Source organism: Pseudorasbora parva, chromosome 9 (assembly GCF_024679245.1).
Source record: "Pseudorasbora parva isolate DD20220531a chromosome 9, ASM2467924v1, whole genome shotgun sequence".
NCBI lineage: Eukaryota > Metazoa > Chordata > Actinopteri > Cypriniformes > Gobionidae > Pseudorasbora > Pseudorasbora parva.
The window spans coordinates 9845789-9862104 of record NC_090180.1 but is presented as its reverse complement, the minus strand read 5'-3'; the positions used below and the strand labels follow the sequence as shown (position 1 = coordinate 9862104).

The following is a 16316-nucleotide window of genomic DNA, read 5'->3' as shown; positions in this document are numbered from 1 at the left end:
ACAGTTTAATGAGAATGGACCAAACATGTTTTGGTTAAACTGGCTAGTCTATAAAACCTCCAGTTGATGTTGTTGATAACTCAGGAAAGCTTTACAGACCACCTCCTAGGAATAAGCGCTCATGAAGTGGTATAAATTAGCTGGATAGTATTTATACGAGGACAAAACATTTATATGAAGGGTTATGGGTTTTTATTATTGCAAATAAAATAAAATTATTATTGCAATAAAATCTGGAAACAGCAAAAACTACTTGAAAAAGGCTGACAGCAACAGTTGTTAAAGTAGAATTTATAAAAAGCCTTATTTTTTAAGTAGTCATGAAGCGTAAATTGGAACCAACCAATTATGTGTGATTTATGATTGTATTATATCTGAATCAGACTTCATATAGTATTCATATAATTGTTCACTATAGCGTTTAAAATTTTCGATCACTATGATTTAATGTTTTGAAAGAAGTCTACTATGCTAAACAATTTGATAGCAAATATTTATTTAATCAAAAATAGAGTAAAAACATTAATCTTGTAAAATGTTATAACTATTTTCCATTTTAATTTCATTGTCATTACTTTTCGGGTCACATACATTGTCACATACTGATTTGCTGCTCAAGGAACAGTTGTGCTACTTAATATTTTGGAGTAAAAGGTGATATTTTTTGAGGATTCTTTGATGGGAGTATTAAGTTCAAAACAACAGGGTTTATTTTAAAAAGTTTTTTTTGTAATGTAAATCTTTACTGTCACTTATGATTAAAAAAAACTTGATTTGATTGAATCTTTTTTTTCATTCTTAGGAGCAGGACACCATTAAAAACAAGTTGATAATGTCATTGTGTAAAAGTTGTTTTGCTGCCTGCAGATGTTCAGCAGCAGGTGCTTTAATATATGTAATGAGGTCTTATGACATCGAACAGTCATATTTCATCTCATAATCTGAAAAAACTTCTCATTGTGAAGTATATTCTTCCTCAGGTGTTGTCTCTGGGTGCTGATGTCCTTCCTGAGTATAAGCTGCAGGCTCCCCGTATCCACAAATGGACCATCTTACACTACAGCCCCTTCAAGGCAGTCTGGGACTGGGTCATCTTGCTGCTGGTCATCTATACGGCGATCTTCACACCTTATTCGGCTTCATTCCTGCTCAGCGACGAGGAAGAGGCCGCCATGCAGCAATGTGGTTACTCCTGCAGTCCACTCAACGTGGTGGACCTCATTGTGGATATCATGTTCGTAGTGGACATTGTGATTAACTTTCGCACAACCTATGTAAACAGCAACGACGAAGTGGTCAGTCAGCCCGGACGGATAGCCGTCCACTATTTTAAAGGCTGGTTCCTCATTGACATGGTGGCTGCCATTCCCTTCGACTTGCTCATTTATCGCTCTGGAGAGGAGGTGAGTGAGCTTATGGGTAATTTTGACTTTTAAAGTTGGCATGAAACAAAAGTTGCGATGGTCTTTTACTTCCCTATTGTGACATACACTGATCAGGTGACGTGAATAACACTAATTATCTCTTCATCACGGCACCTGTTAGTGGGTGGGATATATTAGGCAGCAAGCGAACCTTTTGTCTTCAAAGGTGTTGTTAGAAGCAGGACAAATGGGCAAGCATAAAGATTTGAGCGAGTTTGGCAAGGGCCGAATTGTGATGTCAGAGGGGCTCCATAGCCGTAGACCAGTCAGGGTGCCCATGCTGACCCCTGTCATTACGTGGCCCTGTGCATGTGCACCGTTTACCTGGGAACACATGGCACCAGGATGCACTATGGTAAGAGGCAGTGTGATGCTTTGATGCTGGGAAACCTTGGGTCCTGTTACTTTGACATGTACCACCTACCTAAGCATTGTTGCAGACCATGTACTCCCTTTCATGGAAACAGTATTCCCTGGTGGCTGTGTCCTCTTTGAGCAGGATAATGTGCCCTGCCACAAAGCAAAAATGGTTTAACAATGATTTTGAGGTGTTGACTTGGCCTCCAAATTCCCCAGATCTCAATCCAATCAAGCATCTGTGGGATGTGCTGAACAAACAAGTCCGATCCATGGAAGTCTCCACCTCTCAACTTACAGGACTTAACGGAACTGCTGCTAACATCTTGGTGCCAGATACCACAGTACACCTTTTGGGGTCTAGTGGAGTCCATTCCTTGATGGGTCAGGGCTGATTTGGCATCAAAAGGGGGACCAACACAAAATTAGGTCATAATGTTATTCCTGATCGGTGTATATCAACATTGAAACAGCTTCTCGAACAAGAAAAATGTAGGGCGGCACTTGAATTTGTCCACTGAGAATTGTCATGTGAGTAACAGGTTGTCCCACCCTCGTGCCAGTAAACACGTCAACAGAGAATAGGGACGGTGCAAGAGGGATGGGAAGTTATTTTTACTGAAGATGACAAGGACACATGAATTAAAAAAAAAACAATGATGTGCAGTGCATGGATAAATCATTCATAATAAATACTGCTGTATTCCATAAAAAAATACGAATTGCGAATTTATAATTTATGGTGACTTTAATATTCTGTCGTAGCTGCTAACCGCCTTCTTATAACCCTTTTGTTTTAATGTATTGGCAGACAACGACTCTGATTGGTTTACTGAAGACTGCTCGGCTGCTGCGATTGGTGCGCGTGGCACGTAAACTAGATCGCTACTCTGAGTATGGAGCTGCGGTGCTTTTTCTCCTCATGTGCACCTTTGCCCTTATCGCCCACTGGCTGGCCTGCATCTGGTATGCTATTGGGAACGTGGAGAGGAGCAGCCAATCTCGGATCGGCTGGCTTGATTCTTTGGGGGATCAGCTGGGGAAGCCGTATAATGAGACGATACCTGGCTCAGGACCCACAATTAAAGATAAATATGTCACTGCCCTCTACTTCACCTTCAGTAGCCTCACCAGCGTGGGCTTTGGAAACGTCTCCCCAAACACCAATTCTGAGAAGATCTTTTCTATCTGTGTCATGCTTATTGGAGGTTAGTGTTTATTATTGGAGGTTAGTATTATTTACAGCTTCAACCGCTATGACTGGATCTTTTTTTTGTTGAGAACTCGAAAACAATCTGCATGTTTTTTTTTTGTTGAGGAAACTGAGATAAATTGAAAGTTAAAAAAACAGCACTTATTTAAAATAGAAATCTTTTTAACATTATAAATGTCTTTCAATTTACATAAAAATGCACCCTTTCTAAATACAAAGTATTTTTTCCCATTATATATTACTGAGCCCAATCTTTTGAATAATATAATATAATATAAGATAAGATAAGATAAGATAAGATAAGATAAGATAAGATAAGATAAGATAAGATAAGATAAGATAAGATAAGATAAGATAAGATAAGATAAGATAATTGCATTTGGGGGGACAGTTTGGGGGAATTTTGAAGATTAAGTGGATAAATATTAATCGTTGATAAATCTGAGTGGAATTAAAAACTTTGCACTGAAAGAAAATGTTGTTTTATTTTTTCTTTACAGCGCTGATGTATGCTAGCATATTTGGAAATGTGTCAGCCATCATCCAGAGGCTGTATTCTGGCACTGCACGTTATCACACTCAAATGCTGCGGGTTCGGGAATTTATCCGTTTCCACCAGATCCCCAACCCACTCAGGCAAAGGCTGGAGGAGTACTTTCAGCATGCTTGGTCCTACACTAATGGCATTGACATGAATGCTGTGAGTCATATAGAATACCTTGTGAACACCTGGGCTGGGCATACTCTATTTTTTCCCACTCTTTCTTTTTTAGCACATACACGCATGACATGGCACATTAAGCAGTATCATTTATCACATTAACCTGTTTTATCTCATTACAGGTGCTGAAGGGGTTCCCAGAGTGCTTACAGGCAGACATCTGTTTGCATCTGAATCGTACATTGCTGCAGAACTGTAAAGCTTTCAAGGGTTCCACTAAAGGATGCTTACGTGCTTTGGCTATGAAGTTCAAGACCACACACGCCCCACCAGGAGACACCTTGGTCCATGCTGGTGATGTGATCTCAGCACTGTACTTCATTTCTCGTGGCTCCATTGAGATCTTAAAGGGAGATGTGGTAGTGGCCATTTTAGGTAAAGGAAGAGAGTTTGGGTCACAAAAACCGACCATCTCATTGTGATCATATGCATATGTCTTGGGCTTTCCTAATTTTTTATTCTGTGGGTATATATATATATATATATATATATATATATATATATATATATATATATATATATATATATATATATATAAATTCATCTTTAAAGTCCCATTTAATAGCTATTGTGAATGTATGGAAAGTATATACTTTATATTACATTGACACTATCTTTTTTTACCCTTCATTAAAGTACTTTTAGATGTATAAACTTGAGAAGCAATATTATATATATTTTTATTCAGAGACAGAGTACTCCTGCTGAGAATTGAGAAAGAGAAAGCTGTTGTCTTGTAGCGCCACCTTGTGGGCATGTTGCTTGTTTTTCCTGTTATGTTTCTTTTAATGCTATGCAGCACTATCTGTTGTTGATGCAAAATATATATATATATATATATATTTTTTGTTTAAGAGATTTGAAATAGCATACCACATACTAGCATTCCACTCTTACTGTTTATATGGAAACAAATAGTGAGAATTTTTGTGGTTGTATGCTTATATGAATTTTCAGGTTCGTTGAATAACATTTTGAGCGTTCTTTGTTCTTTTAAAGCTTATGGTCAATATTGCTTCCCTTTGCTTATCCTCAGGCAAAAATGATATATTCGGAGAGCCCATTAACTTATATGGGCGTCCTGGAAAGTCAAGCTCTGATGTGAGAGCACTGACATACTGTGACCTGCACAAAATCCACAGAGAAGATGTACTGGAGGTCTTGGACATGTATCCAGAGTTCTCAGACTACTTCTGGAGCAACTTGGAGATCACCTTCAACTTAAGAGATGTATGTTGCACATGTCTTTAGAACTTGATAATAGGTTTACATGAATGTACATGGCTGAATGAGTGTGCTTTAAAAAATATATATCTCCTCAACAGACTAACACTAAAGCTGGATCAACAAGCAGCGACCCTGATGATTCTGACCATGGCTGTCTTGACCATCACACACGAAGAACAAAGCTGTTTTTTCATTCCAAAAGAAACTCCATCCCACAAGGTAAGAGCTAACGTTGAGTGCTAGTTTTTAGATTCTTCCAGATACTTGGATTTTATTACTATTGCGATATTCTCTTACTAGCAGATACAGAGTGGACGGAAGACAAACTCAATAAGATGACTCTTCAAACACAGAATCCAAGCAGACAGCACGAGGACAGACAAGCTGCTCATAGGGAGCCAGACATTTTTGCTTTCCATTCCAGCAGTGATGAAGAGGAAGAGACTAGACGGCCCACTACCAAAGTGGACTGCTCTCGGAGCCATATTACTAGTGTCAGCAATGCTAATAGGGACAAGAACCTCAACACCAGTAACTCTTTCAACATGCTGTCAGGTAGGATTCTGATAATGCAAACTAACTCAATTTCTTTTCTGTTGTATCTGGCTTACTGTCGAATTCACAATAGGTGTATTATATAAGGATTATGTATTAGCTTGCCTAGCTGAGAAAAGTGGACTAGAAAGATAATGGAAATAAATTTCACTTAAAAGGGGGGTTGAACTGAGAAATCAACTTTCCCTTGAGCTTTTGATATATAAAAGGTCATGATAATATAAGATAATCCTGTAAGTTTCAGAGCTGAAAATGTCCTTGTTAGTCAAAGAAAAGCTTTTATAGACACCAGGCCCAGTAAACGATCGTGAGCTTCAGCTTCAAAATGTCTTTTTTATTTGTAATAGTACTAGTCCCGGGGCTTGTCAGCAGAAATTCTTTCTTGATCTGGGTGCGCGCATTGTGTCTGTGTGTGTGTGTGTGTGTGTGTGTGTGTGTGTGTGTGTGTGTGTGTGTGTGTGTGTGTGTGTGTGTGTGTGTGTGTGTGTGTGTGTGTGTGTGTGTGTGTGTGTGTGTGTGTGTGTGTGTGAGCGTGCGGTTCGCACTTATATCGACTGAACGTGCGAGTGCAGGCCATGTAATACAATCGCGGGTGGATGAGAAATAAATCATTGTGTTTGTTTGATAAAGACAAGTTGCAGTTGCCGCTTTCTAAATAATCTCTCCCTTATGTGAACTGAACTGACAGGGGCATGACAGCAGAGCTGAAGCTCATTAAATATGCAAATCTTATCCAATCCTAGCCGTGGGCGTTTACTTCCAAGTCTCCAGTGCGTCACGCCCATCAAAACCCAGCGTTAAGAAGACAGCCTCAAAACCAGTGTAGAAAATAGCCTATTACTTATTAGATATGATGTTTTTGAATGTAAAAACCACATGAACGTATTTAGTTGACCCCAGACAACAGTATAAAAAAAGAAAAAAGCCAGTTCATGACACCGTTAAAGGGTTAGATAAAATGTACTCAACCTTAATTAGTTCCAAACCCATCAGACTTCCCTTCATCTTCGAAACAGAAATCAAGATGTTTTAATGAACCCTGAGTAATTTCTGTCCCTTCAATGTTCCCCCAAAAATGTGCCTAGTGAATGTATTTGCACCTCTTAATTTTTTCTGTATTTTATGTTTCCACATAAATCTACACTCCATTCTCCATAATGACGAAGCAAAAACAGATTTTTGATAACTTTGTAAATGTATTAATAATAAAAAATGGAAATAATTACATTGCATAAGTATTCATACTCTTTTCTGGGGCATTTGTAATTTAGCTCGGCAGCCTTCCAATTTTACTTGTAGATGTTACTACACTTTGAGTGGAGCTAACCTTTGGCAAATTCAGTTGAATGAGTATGAATTGGAAAGGCACACATCTCCCAATAAAAGGTCTGAGAAAAAAAACTGAACATGCATAAACCAAGCCATGAGGTCAAAAGATCTGCTTGTAGAGCTCAGAGACAGGATTGTCTCATGGCACAGTTCTGGGAAAGACAAAAATATTCTGCTGCATTAAAGGTTCACAGAATCATGTAACCTCTATAATCCTTAATGGAAGACATTTGAAACAAACAGGACTCGTAGAACTGGCCTCCTGATCCTTGGTTAGAGTAGTGACCAAGAAGCTGATAATCACTCTAGTTGAGCTCCATGATCATTTATGGATATGGGAGAAACTTGAAGGACAAAGCCTTGGCTTTTTGAAAGAGTAGCCAGACTCAAGCCTGTGAAGAAACATGAAAACCCACTTGGAATTTGCACAAAATCACCTAAAGGACTCTCTCATACTGTGAGAAACTAGATTGTCTGGTCTCATTAACCTCAGTTACTAGAATCACATATGAGGAAACCAGGCACTGCGTCGCCTGCACAATACCATCCCAACAGTAAAGTGTAGTGGTAGCAGCATCATGCTGTGGGGGTGTTTTGTCATCAGCTTCAATCACTAGGGGACTCAGCTCAACACAGCAAAATAAAGATAGTCTTAATGAAAACCTAGTCTGGAAAATTCAGAACCTTGGACAGGGCATGTGGTTCACCTTTCAAAGGTGCAGTGACATAAGCACAATGCTAAGACAATGCAAGAGTGGCTTATGGACAACTCTTTGAATATCCTTAGGTAGCCCAGCCAGTGTCTGGGTTTGAACCCAATCGAATGTCTCTGGAGAAACCTAAAAATGTCTGTCCACCGACAGTCCCCATCCAACCTGACAGAACTTGAGAGGATCTAAGAAGAATAACAGAAAATCCCCAAATGCAGATGTGCAAAACGTGTTGCATCATACCCAAAAAGGCTGTAATCACTGGCACTGCCAAAGGTGCTTTAACTTAACTAAGTATTGAGTTAATGCTATGAATACTTATGAAATATAATTATATAAGTTTTTCCTTTTTAATAAATTTGTAGTTATCAAAAATCAGTTTTTTGCTTTGTCATCATGGTGGATGAAGTGTAGATTGATGTGATTTAAAGCAGTTTAACATAAGGCTGCAACATAACAAAATTGGGAAAAATTAAGAGGTACAATTACTTTCACAAGGCACTGTCTGAATTGCATTATATAATGAATAGATTCAATGGCTATTATTTACTTATAAACAACACTCATAAAGCTTATTGAATATTGTAAACAAGAAGCTCAAACGTGATGGTGTTACGTGTGTGAATAAACTTTATTGCCCAGCATCTGTTTGGCATATTTGATGCGCTGTATGAATGTGTTGATCAAACTTTGTATGTAAATAAAAAGTATGTTCATAAATTGATGGGTTCTTCAGAACTGATAAAGCTTCAAAATATCTTCATTTGTGTTTCAGAAATGAAGGAAATTATTATGGGTTTAGAACAACATAAATAATGTCTGAATGTTCATATTTGGGTGAAATCTTCCCTTGCTGTTAATGCATCATTTTTACATGACCCTTATTTTAAATTAGAAGCTCTTTCGGGGGTCTCTAACGTCTTCAGCTTTTGGGGGGACAGTCGTGGCCATCAGTACCAGGAAGTACCCAGCCACAGCATGTCTTTCCCGTCATCTTCGGTTCCCTCCAATACCGTCCTGCACAATGTCACCCATCATCATTGCACTGAGGTAGAGAACAGACTCGAAATGATGCATAGACAGCTCCACCGGTGAGATCAAACTACGGTATTGTTGTTATCTTGATGTTCTTTACTTTTTATACATGTTTTGAGCTGTGATTGTTGTCTTGTTTTTTTTTTTTAAAGATTGGAGAAGCGCATGTCAAAAGACATTGGGGCCATAATGCAGTTGCTTCAGAGGCAGATGGTGCTGGTTCCACCAACCTACAGCTCTGTGACGTCCCCTATAGAAGCATCTCCAAAACCACCCAAACTAGGCCAGAAACTGGTCCAGCCTGTCAACCCTTTAGAGACAGAAACACCAGCCATTCTCTCTGAGGTATTTCATGAACTTTCACATTACAGTCATCAATTTGTATTGAATCTAACAAGGCGCTACAAACTCCAACCATTAATTTATCCTATTTGATTTTCCCAGATACTTGATCCCCACGACTATGTTGACAGTCCCATAAAGTCCAGTGAAAGTCTGGCGGGTGCAATGGAGCTCCAGCTCCTGGACTGTTCCGTACAGCCCTCCTCTGAGGCTCCTTCTGGGTCTTATATGGGGAGAGGGCCACATACCATGGGCCACAATGTAGGGAACGCTCCTGGTGATCTTACAGCACACACTGATCCCCAACAAATAGTCATGGCTGATTTTATGGATGCAGAGCGCATTGGAACTGTTCACCATCCACAGGCTGGACCGAGGTCAGATTTGGAGTCCTCTGAGTGTTCAAGACGTCTGTCATTGCCAGCGCAACATCAGGTAGAGGATGATTCCTCAATCCAAAAAAGACATGGCTCTGATCCTAAGTGTTAAGAGTGAAACTTTTTTTCAGCATCTCACTGGAAAACATGCAGACCACCACAGGATATGTTGGCAGGATGTTTTGAAGACCCTCTTCTTCAGGTTCATATTAATTACCTCAGAAAGTCTAACATAGAGACATCATTAATGTCCTTGTAGTCTGGTACATTTGTGTTAGCTGGTCTAACGACACTCATTGTTTTTACCTGCCTCTCAGTGAAAATGGTTTCTTTGATGGAAGTGTTCACTTGTTATTTTAAGGTGTAAATCTAATGATTTGTATTAGCATATCAGTTTTTTTAACTGCGGTTTTGTGTTAAATTGATGATTGTCTGTTTGTATAGAGAAATGGTCTTGGACATACTGTAGCAAAAGACTGGGAAAGCCCATCAAAGTATGATTTAAATGGTCATTTGGAAACTATATCTCAGGTGGAAGAACCCCAAGCTCATCTCTAGTAGCTCAAGTACCTCAGAGTGTGTGAATCCAGGGAACACTTGTGAATCCTGCTGATTAACATCCATGTAATTTACATGAAAGCATGTTTATATCCACTGAACAGATTTTCCCATCACTCTAAATGTATAACCATCAGTTTGGCCAAAGGGTCAAAATGTAAATTTATACAGATTATGACTTAAAATCCATTTTGAATATAATCCATATCACTAATGGAATTAGTAATACATAAAACATATATAATCAGTTACCACTGGTTCATGCCAAACACATCCAGTAGTAAGCCATATATAAATGTGCTAGAAAGATATTTATAGGAAATGTGGTATATAGACAGAGTATTGGAATGTTCAAATGTAATATAACGTAATTTATTGCAATCTTGAGTAGGACTATTTATTGTTAGCTTTACTATAAATTGATCATTGTGCACATTTTTTTCTCCTATGAACTTGTAATCACATTCACATTGAATAAATTAATTCACAAAACTCACAAGTCTATAGAAGTGTAAGAAATATCATATCTGGCTGAATGAAAGAAAATTGTTGTCTTTTCCTTGTTTCTCTGGTGTCAAAGGGGACATTTTTCTTTTTCCAAATGTCACCTGCATTTTCAAGGCTGTCATATTTAGGCTATGTCAGCGGATTCAATTAATAGAGCTAGAGGTGGAAATGAAAGTCCAAGCCATGCTCAGGCTCATTGTACTGCCAAATTAAAACAGGAAGTTGATGAGTGTCTAAAAATGAAGTGAATGGTTCTGCTCATACATGTGGTTATGTTCTCAACCTTAACTGAAACTGTCCTTTGAAATATATTTACACCATCAAATATGAGTATTGCAAACCCAAATAACTTGATATAAATTATAATAGGATATATTTCAGCCAAAACATAGACAAACCCTTCCCTCTTTAGCAGACAAGAAGAGGCCCACCTAGCTGCAAATATAGAAACATATTTATACAATAAACACAGATCGACCAGTATAAGAGGGGAAATGACAATTCATTGAACTGTTTATTCAAGTGCAGCTCTTAAAAGGAAACACAGGTTCAGTGTAATGGGAAACCAGCCGAAGGAGAAACACACACACTTTAAAAAGGGCCTGCACTAAGCTTATATTGTTATATTTTTATATTACGCTTCAACTGCGCTCCCTAATCATGTTCCAGAACCGGATATACAACACAATAGAGGAAATAGAGGAGCTCTTTTCGCAGCCTATTTTTGTAAGTGTGTCATAAATGTATGAGGTTACATTCAAGTGGGTTTCAAATGAAACTCCCCTTAAAGGCCTGCATGGAAACTACAAGGGTATCATGCATCACATTGGTCAATCTGGTGTTTCTCTATACAATGTCAACTGCTCTGATGGCAAAATATTAAGGTCTATTCATTGCCAAATTCAGCGCGCTGCTGCTGACGTAAGTGATTGGCGAAAATCCCTGCCTCTCATATGCCATCAACATACTCATTGTATCCATTAGCTGTCCATCAATACTGGGGGACGCATGTAAGAAACGGGAGGATGGATGCTCAAGTCCAAGAGAAGCACAGTGCTAGACCAGAGTACAGTTCTCCTGAATTGTGATTGGCCGAAGGGAGATAAGGGGCGGGGCGTCACTCTGCGAACACAGAGGCGCACTGTACGAGAGGGCGGATCTGACTGCACATCGTCCAACACTACAGCGTAGCCTACTGAATTTTAAAAACAACAACAACGGGTAAGTGCACCTTGGAATTGTGATTAGTGCTCATATCGGAATATGATCAAGGCATATGTGCATTAAGAAAGCCTAACCGTAACGAAGACAGAAATTGACAACGAATCGGCGTGCACGCGTGGATTGTGATACAGTCGCAGTCCCTGGATGACAGGCGTTAGTTATTGTTATATGCACGCGAGATAATGATGCGATGTAAATACAGAGTGCCCGTGACTCGTCATCGCTCTCCCGTTCCCAGACGTTCATAAATATGTCGACCTGCCGAGATTTCTTTGTTTAGGCACTGCCGCAGTTTGGATGCTGTGGACAGGTGTCCTCCGCAGCAAACCTATAGAAAGCTAGCCTACTACAGTTACATAACTTCAGTGGTGCCACATATTGTTTTAACATTGTGAACATTTTTGGAATGATGAAAATCGTGAAAGGTTCCTTATAAAGGGCGATCTAGGCTTTAAACCCAATATAAACTGCAAACGAGCGACGCGACAACCCAGAACGAGTCCGTTATAATAAATGAAGCTGGTTTTGATTATAATGGGCGCGTTCTAGTTTGTCGCGTCTCATCGCATTGTTCTCATCCATACTGGCAACGTGTACATCGCGTGCTCGGCTCTCTGCAGTGCATCTCTTCAACATGCTTCATGGACATGCGTCATACTGTAAAATGCAATTGAAATGGAACAGACGACCCAAAACCGACCATTGAGGGTCATGTAAGAATACCAGGCATTGTGGGACAGGTTAATTTGCGTTATGAAACATGACTATCTCCTTTGATATTCCAAATGGTTGCATTAGCCTATAGAGGAACATTTTGACCACACCCCCTTAAATCTTATTCCTTTAATGCACATTCAGTTCTTTGCACTGTGACTGTTTTTTATTTGCTTTGCATACAGGTCATGAACAAATGTCACAGTAGTGTTTATTCAGTTAAACCAGGTGTGAAGGACAAGGAGGTGTCCCTCTTGGGTTTGTATTCTTGTCTGTTGTAGTTATTTTTGCATGGGCGAGGCCAGTAAAAGTGTGGTGTCAGGTAAACGGGGACTGATGTTTAAAGATTAATTCGCTTTTTAATATCAGGAGATGTTCAAATGTAACATGATCAATGCAACAAAGGTCGTTGTCATTCCGCAAATGTTTTCATAGTGGGTGTGATCACGCTTCATCATGTAAATAATCCCAGGGAGCATATGAAAATCCACTAGTAAAAGAGAATGTTGTTCTTAATTATAAGTGTAGAGCCCTTCCAAAATTAAGGATTTATTTTTATATTTTTTTTTTATGGAGGTTTATTTCTTTGTTGAAAAGAAGAGTTTTATAAAAAGGAAAAAAAGAGTCATTAGCTCATGTGAATGAGTATTTGAATGTTGGAATGGGGATTCATTTTGTTGGAAATAAGAAACTATCTCTCTAAGTAATTTTCAATGTGATTCATATTTGTTGAATGTTTAAAGAAAAGTCTTGCAGTTGAAATGTAGGAGAACATCACACAAAGTGTTTTTTTATTTTAGTGGAAATATGTTTATCCAATGAAGTGTTCTGATGGTGACCCCTGAAGTTCAAGGGGGCGGGATGAGGAAGAAAAAATAGAGAGCTCGTGGGGACTCGAGAGCTTGTGGGGGAAATAGAGAGCTCGGGGAAAGAAAAAAAAAGATAGTAAAAAGTTGAATGAGAATTAGAAAACAACGTATTGCAAGAGGAAAAAAAACCCTTTCTTTGCATATAGTGTGTTGAAAACGTAGAAGAAGTTTGTTTTGTTGACAGAGTTTAACGAATTACAACAGTTAAAGAACTATTGGCATTGAATATTCGCAAGATTATGTTCGGGAAGGAAGTTAATGGTACTTTGAAAAGTGGAGCGAACTGGAAAGGGATCTAAAGTGAGTGAGCAACGTGCATCGAAGATTGACTGATCGCAGCGCGAGAGCACAGCTGTTGTGTGTGTTGTGTTAAGTGCTGCACATCGGGATTCACTCGCGGATGGAGTTCGTTGGGACATCTTTATTATCATCGCTGGATGGCTCCAGGTTACTGCTGTTCCTTTCTATGTGTTTCCTTATTCTGGACCCGGATCGATTTCCTCGAGTTGTCATTTCTCTGGATTTGTGAGTATTCAATGTGGTGTCAAATTACAAAGAGCTCCAACGTAGCGCGCCAACGATTGAACTAAAATCCCAGCTGGGTAGAACTCATTACATTGGGGGGGTTTAATGTGATTTTCTGGACTTGATGTGAATTGTGATTTCATTGTTTAGATTTCCATTTGAAAGGATTATTTTCCATTTGAGGAAAAAAAACAGAATCAAAAGAGTTCCGGTTTAATAAACAAATGTTTATTGTTCATTAAATATTTTTTTGTGGTTTCCTGGGGAGGAAAGGAAAAGTGGTAAGGTAATTTTTTTTTTTTACAGATCATAGATTTACGTTGTGAACTGTTGAACACCAGTTTGTAATTACTTCCAATTTAAATTGTTAAAACACTAAACTGACACTTATAGTGGTATCTGAAGATCTGGGTTTTGTGTTTAACTGAAATTAAATAATTTAGAAATGTGCCTCTCCCCAAGTTAGTGTCTTTTGGAAGGTCCCCTAGACATAATAGGCCATATTTACTGGTGAGAGGGCTACATAAGCCTCTACAAATAATATACAGTCACTTACTCTAAACTATTGTGCATTGCAATATATTGCCCATTGAATGGATGTCTCAAAAAAGCAGCTTAAACAGATGTGACAATATCCCAGCAGGGTTATAGACTTAATTTGACAGAATTTTCAGTTTTTCAACAGTGCAGTAAAAATATTTAAACTTATAAAAACAGTTTAAAGGGTTAGTTCACCCAAAAATGAAAATTCTGTCATGTCACGGCAACCTAATTCCGTCCCAGACCTGTAAGACCTCCGTTCATCTTCGGAACACAAATGAAGTTATTTTTGTTGAAATCCGATGGCTCAGAAAGGCCTCCATTGGCTACAATAAGTTCAAAAGGTCCTCTCTCAAGACCCATAAAAGGTACACTGTTAAAAAAAAAAAATGTCTTCAACTGAAAATTTTCTAGTGACTGATCACATCTAAATTTTTCAGTTGGCCAAATTGAATTTCTGTGAATTAATGCAATTTAATTCACAGAAATTAAATTTGGCCAACTGAAAAATTTAGATGTGATCAGTCACTAGAAAATGTTCAATTGGAGACCTGTTTTTTTTTTTTTTTTTACAGTGCACTAAAGGCGTCGTTACAAAGCCCATCTCACTACAGTGGTTCTACAATAATTTTATGAAGTGACGAGAATAGTTTTTGTGCGCAACAAAACAAAACAAAATAACGACTGATATAGTGATGGCCGATTTCAAAACAGGTCTTCCTGAAGCCCCTGAGCTTAATGAATCACGTGACTTTGGTGATCTGAACCACTGATTCGATTCACTGATTCTTTAAACTCTGAAGCTTCATGAAGCTTGGTTTTGAAATCGGCCATCACTATAGGGCGTTATTTCATTTTATTTTATTTTTGTGCACAAAAACTATTCTCATCACTTCTTAAAATGATTGTAGAACCACTGTAGTGAGATGGACTTTGTAACAATGTCTTTAGTAGCTTTTATGAGGCTTGAGAGAGCCTTAGCCTTTCTGAGCATTAAGATTTTAACAAAAATATCTTCATTGGTGTTCCGAAGATGAACGGAGGTCTTACGGGTGTCGAGCGACAATAGGGTGAGTAAATTAATGACAGAATTTACATTTTTGGGTGAACTAACCCTTTAACAGTACAATTCTGTTTTGTTCAAAAGTGTATCACCATCATATCTGTGATACATGATACATTTACAGTTAGCGTTTTTGTCATCCATTGTGAATATAACAAAAAAAGCCGCACTATGGCATTGTTTTTACATATAAGATGTCTGACCTTGTCTGAATGTTTTTAGGCTATTCAGAAATATTTTCTCATACGACTAAGAAAATAAAATTAAACATACTTTTAAAAAACTATACAATTTCTATACCATTAAGTAAAATAAAAATAAATGTAATTGTAAATGAACTGGGGTGACCCCAGAGTGTCATCATATGTTGCTGGGTAAGGGAAGCTCAGTAAGATGGCATGCTGTTTTCTGGACTGCCGTGATTCTGGGGTGTCAAGTCAGGGCCTGCCGGCCTGTTGTGATGCCCTGCGTCCCGTCATACATAATCTTCACTCTCCTCACTGATGGCCTCTGACTGTAATCCGTGCAGACACCCCCCTCTGTTGTTTTGCTGTGACCATGGGCAGGCTGTTTATAGGGGAGCCAATAGCATGCTCCCAATTTTAGGATGATGATGTAAGCTAGTACCAGTATTGGGGTGAGAAATATACAATATCATAATTTGTTGAAGATTATTTTCTACAAAAAATAGCATGCATCATTATTGTTGATGGCTCCAGTGGACTAAGGTTGCCTAATGTCACACTCCAGTCTGACTGACAGCAGTTTGACAGTTGAAGTTCACTTTTACTCAGAAAAACTAAGAGATAGGCAGAGATTGGTAGTGCCGTAAATACATAAACCCTGTGTGGCAGCCAGCAACTACATGCTTAGTGGCTTTGGCACACAATGGAACACATTGAGCCAGACTGTCATCCCACGTTCTGTGTGCATTCATACAGGAATGTTTGGAATACAGCGTTTACACAGCAACACAAATGGTTGCCAAAAACCAGCCCGGTCTTTCCTCAAAAATACTTGTGAGCT

At 38.7% G+C, this 16316-nt stretch overlaps 2 protein-coding genes across 10 annotated transcripts in view; both read left to right on the top strand.

The window, feature by feature from the left end:
- The window catches only part of kcnh2a (potassium voltage-gated channel, subfamily H (eag-related), member 2a), a 48044-nt gene extending 37739 nt beyond the window's left edge, over positions 1-10305 (top strand). The window contains exons 6-16 of the mRNA XM_067453809.1: positions 981-1403; positions 2593-2989; positions 3495-3694; positions 3838-4090; positions 4752-4945; positions 5041-5161; positions 5243-5497; positions 8432-8627; positions 8724-8916; positions 9016-9348; positions 9422-10305. Coding sequence (XP_067309910.1) covers positions 981-1403; positions 2593-2989; positions 3495-3694; positions 3838-4090; positions 4752-4945; positions 5041-5161; positions 5243-5497; positions 8432-8627; positions 8724-8916; positions 9016-9348; positions 9422-9526 — 2670 coding nt within the window. The 3' untranslated portion in view covers positions 9527-10305. The remainder of the gene's footprint in view (positions 1-980; positions 1404-2592; positions 2990-3494; positions 3695-3837; positions 4091-4751; positions 4946-5040; positions 5162-5242; positions 5498-8431; positions 8628-8723; positions 8917-9015; positions 9349-9421) is intronic.
- Positions 10306-11423: 1118 nt separating this feature from the next.
- The window catches only part of map4l (microtubule associated protein 4 like), a 45617-nt gene continuing 40724 nt past the window's right edge, over positions 11424-16316 (top strand). For 8 of the 9 annotated variants that reach the window (XM_067453808.1, XM_067453800.1, XM_067453807.1 and 5 more), the window contains exon 1: positions 11425-11576. The gene's annotated coding sequence lies outside the window, so the exon portion shown is untranslated. Of the gene's footprint in view, positions 11577-16316 lie in introns of all 9 variants that reach the window. The other variant, XM_067453805.1, reaches the window with a different exon arrangement.